Source organism: Haliotis cracherodii, unplaced genomic scaffold (genome assembly GCF_022045235.1).
Source record: "Haliotis cracherodii isolate W230 unplaced genomic scaffold, xgHalCrac1.p SCAF_7, whole genome shotgun sequence".
Classification (NCBI taxonomy): domain Eukaryota; kingdom Metazoa; phylum Mollusca; class Gastropoda; order Lepetellida; family Haliotidae; genus Haliotis; species Haliotis cracherodii.
The window spans coordinates 30,097,471-30,104,187 of record NW_027266330.1 but is presented as its reverse complement, the minus strand read 5'-3'; the positions used below and the strand labels follow the sequence as shown (position 1 = coordinate 30,104,187).

Here is a 6,717-nt window from a genome sequence, read left to right as displayed (position 1 = left end):
ACTGCTTTTTAATAAAACCGACAAAACACTTTCCATAATCATAAAAATAAATCTCAAGTAGTGAGTGAGTGAGTATGGTTTTACGCCGCTTTTAGCAATATTCCAGCAATATCACGGCGGGGGACACCAGAAATGGGCTTAACACATTGTACCCATGTCGGGAATCGAATCGGGTCTTCGGCGTGACGAGCGAACGCTTTAACCACTGGGCTACCCGACCGCCCCGAATGTCAAGTAAAAGCAGAATCCATTGAACGGTAACGGCTAATCGTGAGCATGTGTTTATGAATCACTGTCAAATAGTGACTATACCAGGTGTTCGTCAAACGTCGGGGGTATTCTACTACCGTACACTTGCAAACGCAAGTCGATTGTTCACCTGAAAAAACCATGGCAACATTTGGTTCAAGACAAAATATGGAACTTCATCGCACATCTGTCACTGATGCGTCCAATTTGGAAATGTCCTCCACAGGTCTACCATAAACTGTTTGAAATCTTTACTGATGAACCCTTGAATGTTATTAGCCTGATCCAAAAGCTTTTTATGGAACATCTTATTTCACCAGCTGTTCTTTAAAGAAGAGACCAGAGTATAATTTAACATTATTGTGTAATTGTGTAATCTATCTATTTTGTATAACATTTCTTTGGTAGTGTTATTTTCGAGACTTTGCTGTGTAGATTTGCGTCCATCAGTCGTAAAAAAAGGCTGGTCGAAGAATCGAATTGAACATGTTTTCTAACATACCTAAAGTAGAAAAAGAGACGTTGTTGGACCAGTCTTCAAAAGCAGCTCCACTCGTTGCGCTGTCTCAACTCTCTAACAGGTTGTGGCTTTGAAACGAAGACTAGCTGTTATGACGGTTAAGATGGGTTTTACGAAACGAAATTTTTAAAAATGTCGCGATTTATGTAACTTTGAGCTTCCACACAAATTAAATGCCAAAACACCATCCCGTCACATCTATTTACTTAATGTGTGAGTCTGCTTGAGAAAACGATAAAGTACTGTGGGGTCTAGATCCGTACGTCTGGTTTCCATTAGCAACACGGGCAATTCAAATCGAAGCAGTTCAGTTCATTAAACCAAACTGTTAAGTTTGAATGTGTCGTCCAGTGATCTTTACCAACACTCAACCAAGTCCAGTTGGCTATTCTGATCCATGTTAACATCTTTATCATCAACTCAGACCACTGTGAATACAATTGTCCCTTCATCAGATCAACGGTCTCCCCTTGGCATATCATGGTGTAAATTGAAGGATTAAATGTAGACAGACAGACAGTCAGACAGATTTATTCAGTAATCAGGCCTCCAGCCCATAATACATGTTGACATAATGTAGATTATACATGCTTATATACTATGGCGTTATGTTAAGACAAATAGTTTTAGAATACGTTAGAACAGTCACGTATATTCATAACTTTAGATAGAAATAGTCCAATGTGTTTTAAAGTTCTTGTGGAGTGTGTTGACATAAGGTTTAAAAACTGTTGAAATGTGCTAAAGTTGATTTCACTTTCAGCAAAGCATTCTCTTCTTGCAGCTCGGTATCTGTCACAGATTGACAATACATAATACTCATCCTCAATTAGAGTTAAACCTTTGGAGTGGCAATACATGCGCACACGTTCTTCATATGGGATTTTAGAATGTCTTCCAGTTTTAACTGCAAGTTTAAAGTTGTTACACCTGAACATACAAATTAAATGTAGTCATTTATAAGGCAAGACCCGGACAAATTTGACTAGGTTGTAGTTTTATTATCCAGTCAAACCAATCACACTTGGTTCAATGTGTAGCTAGTCTCAAACATAGGGGCGCGATGTGATGTGGTCTGTGGCGCCTCTGTTTGTAGCATCAGTCACAACATGATATACTGTGGAGTTCGAATCCCAGATTCTCCACTGTTATTACCCTTGGTTTGTCTGTACCACGAGTACACCAACGTGAAGACAGAGTTGACGAATGAATTTCGTAAAATTCTTTCAACGGTGATGCATTTGTATATATAATGGGAAGCTATTTCACCACACGTGTATGAGTGGGTGAGGTGAGGTGAAATGGGGTTTAACGTCGCGTCCAAGATTATTGCACTTATATAGCGACGTGCATGTACGTATGTGTGTTTGTGTGGCTGCTTGTACTAGTCCGGACTGATGCCGATTTATAGTGCTAGCTCACTGAGGTACCATGCCGCAGTTTAACACGAATACCCCACTCAGACACAGTAGCCGACCAGTCCTTATTTTAGCCCCTTAATGCCGAGCGCCAGACAGGGTAACAACAAGTACCATCTTTTAACGTCTTTTGGAATGACGCGGCCGGGGATCGAACCCCAGACCTTCCGCTCTCCGGGCGGACGCTGTACAACTAGACCACGGAGGCGGTCCGTGTATGAGTGAGTGAGTAAGGTGTACTCCGTTTTTAGAAATATTCTAGCAATATCGCGGCGTGACGAGTGAACGCTTGAACCACTAGACTCCCCAACCTCCCCCAGTTAAATATGAGAAGCATCAATCACGTCACGTAGTTCGGTCTTACTTCGTCAAAGGCTTGGCATATAACTATGCGTCAGTTGATATTTAAAACGCCAAGGGTGAACTCTTTGTAAACTGATTGACGATTGCTTATCCAATCCTTTGTAAAGTATTTACTTCAAAAACAGGCAGTGCCTTGAAGGCTTCAGGGATCGGAAGAGGACCCCGAATAAATGACAACAGTCACTCTATTGCTTGTTATAAGAGGCGCCGTAAATGAGGAGCTGATGGTCAGGATCGGTGACGTGATTAAGTGCGTGTCATCGTATCAGGCATGTTAGGACTTAGCTCAAAATATCAACCATTTGTTTGCCTGTAGAGACCCCATTATTAAACTACACTTTGGTAAAGGAAAAATTAACCTCGCCGTTAGACAAATAAACAAAGAGTGGAGGACAGCACCAATCGGGTGACACATAAAAAAGAATACCAGTCCAAAATAAAGTGGCTCGGATCTTTAAGTTTGATACTTGCTTCCATCAGATTTGCTGTCAATCAATTGACATCAGTAAGTTTCAACCAGCTTGTACCAAACACTCACCAAAGAGCTGTCCTGTGAGGCTGGAACCAGTCTGTACCAAACACTGACCAAGGAGCTGCCCTGTGAGGCTGGAACCAGTCTGTACCAAACACTGACCAAGGAGCTGCCCTGTGAGGCTGGAACCAGCCTGTACCAAACACTGACCAAGGAGCTGCCCTGTGCGGCTGGAACCAGTCTGTACCAAACACTGACCAAGGAGCTGCCCTGTGAGGCTGGAACCAGCCTGTACCAAACACTGACCAAGGAGCTGCTCTGTGAGGCTGGAACCAGCCTGTACCAAACACTGACCAAGGAGCTGCCCTGTGAGGCTGGAACCAGCCTGTACCAAACACTGACCAAGGAGCTGCCCTGTGAGGCTGGAACCAGCCTGTACCAAACACTGACCAAAGAGCTGCCCTGTGAGGCTGGAACCAGCCTGTACCAAACACTGACCAAGGAGCTGCCCTGTGAGGCTGGAACCAGTCTGTACCAAACACTGACCAAGGAGCTTCCCTGTGCGGCTGGAACCAGCCTGTACCAAACACTCACCAAGGAACTGCCCTGTGAGGCTGGAACCAGCCTGTACCAAACACTGACCAAGGAGCTGCCCTGTGAGGCTGGAACCAGCCTGTACCAAACACTGACCAAGGAGCTGCCCTGTGAGGCTGGAACCAGCCTGTACCAAACACTGACCAAAGAGCTGCCCTGTGAGGCTGGAACCAGCCTGTACCAAACACTGACCAAGGAGCTGCCCTGTGAGGCTGGAACCAGTCTGTACCAAACACTCACCAAGGAGCTGCCCTGTGAGGCTGGAACCGGCCTGTACCAAACACTGACCAAGGAACTGCCCTGTGAGGCTGGAACCAGCCTGTACCAAACACTGACCAAAGAGCTGCCCTGTGAGGCTGGAACCAGCCTGTACCAAACACTGACCAAGGAGCTGCCCTGTGAGGCTGGAACCAGTCTGTACCAAACACTGACCAAGGAGCTTCCCTGTGCGGCTGGAACCAGCCTGTACCAAACACTCACCAAGGAACTGCCCTGTGAGGCTGGAACCAGCCTGTACCAAACACTGACCAAGGAGCTGCCCTGTGAGGCTGGAACCAGCCTGTACCAAACACTGACCAAGGAGCTGCCCTGTGAGGCTGGAACCAGCCTGTACCAAACACTGACCAAAGAGCTGCCCTGTGAGGCTGGAACCAGCCTGTACCAAACACTGACCAAGGAGCTGCCCTGTGAGGCTGGAACCAGTCTGTACCAAACACTCACCAAGGAGCTGCCCTGTGAGGCTGGAACCGGCCTGTACCAAACACTGACCAAGGAACTGCCCTGTGAGGCTGGAACCAGCCTGTACCAAACACTGACCAAGGAGCTGCCCTGTGAGGCTGGAACCAGTCTGTACCAAACACTGACCAAGGAGCTGCCCTGTGAGGCTGGAACCAGTCTGTAGACTAACACTCACCAAGGAACTGCCCTGTGAGGCTGGAACCAGTCTGTACCAAACACTGACCAAGGAGCTGCTCTGTGAGGCTGAAACCAGTCTGTAACAATGACAAATGTTTTGCCGAAGGACTAGATCAGAGGTTAGGTGTTAAGTCGATGTACCCGATGACCGATCACTATGACAGCAGATTTACAATAACAGATGAAACACCAGATTATGAATAATAATCACATTGGCACTACATCATACCTCCAATTGTCCAACTCTTACAAGCCTCTCGTGCTGCAGTGACGTTATCATTGACACATGTCCCAGACATTCACACCAGATGTTGTGACAAGTCATATCTTCTGAGATTCCAAGTTGTGCAGCGTTCACAAAGCTGCTTGTAATTAGTGTCTGGATCGGCACAAAACACATATATATATGAGTTACTGTATTGCTGTTTGAGTATAATAGTAACTCCATCCCCTATTGGGTCCTTGCATGTGTTATAACTAACCATGACTCAATATCATCAATTGATGCTACTAAGATATTGCTGAAGCGATGGTAAATAGGATTTACAACTCACTAATGTTATCAAGTGTTCCTTGGACATTTAAACGTATACTTGTGCCAGGATGGCTCGGGCGATTAAGGCCGTCAAGGTTTCAGAAACTATGACCCTGGGTTTGGATGGATGGAAAATTTAGATATTTTGGATGCGATGATTGTTTCTTGGTTTGGCAGCACTATATATCCTGGCAAGGGAGTTTCACCAATTGGTAAACGTCTAGACCTGCATCTCTTTAAGCTTCCTCCCACAACAAGCCTTCCTCCCACTGTGGTGCAGTTGAAATACTGTTCCAAGCAATGTTACACAGATCTTACTCACTCACTTGCTCAGTTGCATCGTTCTTCAACGCTAGACTATTGCGGTGTAATAATTATGTGATGACACACTTGAAGCAATGTTTCAATCTTATTCTACCACAGAAGGGATATACAGAGGTGAGGTGAAATGGGGTTTAACGTCGCGTCCAAGATTATTGCACTTATAAAGCAACGTGCATGTACGCGTGCGTGTTTGTGTGGCTGCTTGTACTAGTCCGGACTGATGCCGATTTATAGTGCTAGCCCTCTGAGATACCATGCCGCAGTTTAACATGAATACCCCACTCAGACACAGTATACTGACTCCGAGCCGACCAGTCCTTGTTTTAGCCCCTTAATGCAGAGCGCCAGACAGGGTAACAACAATTACCATCTTTTACTATTAAATACTATTACGCCCTGAAGTTGTCTACCTCTCTATGGGGCTATATCGTTGGTAAGTGGCAGTGAGTTCGGCAATCACATTACAAGGAACGAGCATGGCACAATCACAGTACCAAGTACAATGTTATCGCACAATCGAAGTGTTCAGTACACCATCTGTATTTCACACTCCGGTCTCACATTCCCCGGTTTTTTAATGTTCAGACCCTCTTAACATACAACTCAGCGGAATTGAGTATTTCAATTATAAGGAAATGCGGTTAATAACATAACGTCACGATCCGGAAGGATTCCAAACTGAGAAATAACCAACAGAATCTTAATGCCAATCTCGTTGAAACACAACCGATATCAATGTATTCGTTCCAACCACATATACAGCATAAGCTGTAAAACAAGTCCCATCTTTTCAGCTAAGTGTTATTAAAGTGATTTCACTGAAGCAAAATTGTGTTGTGCACGGCCGCCTCAAAACACCTTTCTGATATTCTTGAAATGTTGTGTTGATATTGAAAACCACACAATTTCGTGTTAATCGTCCCAACGAACCAAATGAGTAAACTGTACGATCAATGACATCATAAGTATTTCTAATTACAAAGGGTTTGCTGCAAATTAATGGTTGTGTGTGGTGAGATATGGCAGGACGAATCAGTCACACCATAGCCTGCATATGACCGATCAACGTTGAGAAGAACTATTGCAGCTACAGAAGGGTATATTCCCATCTGTGTGAAGCCATGATACATGTCCTCTCACAGACTCGCTTAAGCACTCAGCAATATTCCAGCTATATGACAGCGGTCTGTAAGTAATCGAGTCTCGACCAGACAATCCAGTGATTGACAACATGAGCATCGATCCACGCAATTGGGATCGATGACATGCATCAACCGCGTTAGCGAGCCTGACCACCGGATACCGTTATAATTAGTCGCCTCTTATG

The 6,717-nt window shown here is 44.9% G+C and overlaps 1 protein-coding gene across 1 annotated transcript; it reads left to right on the top strand.

Annotated features, from left to right (window-relative positions):
* Positions 1–735: 735 nt before the first annotated feature.
* On the top strand, positions 736–4,517 carry LOC139448789 (uncharacterized). Its single transcript, XM_071230323.1, has 2 exons — positions 736–830; positions 3,071–4,517. The coding sequence occupies exons 1-2, from the start codon at positions 736–738 to the stop codon at positions 4,515–4,517; spliced, it is 1,542 nt and encodes a 513-aa protein (XP_071086424.1).
* Positions 4,518–6,717: the final 2,200 nt, after the last annotated feature.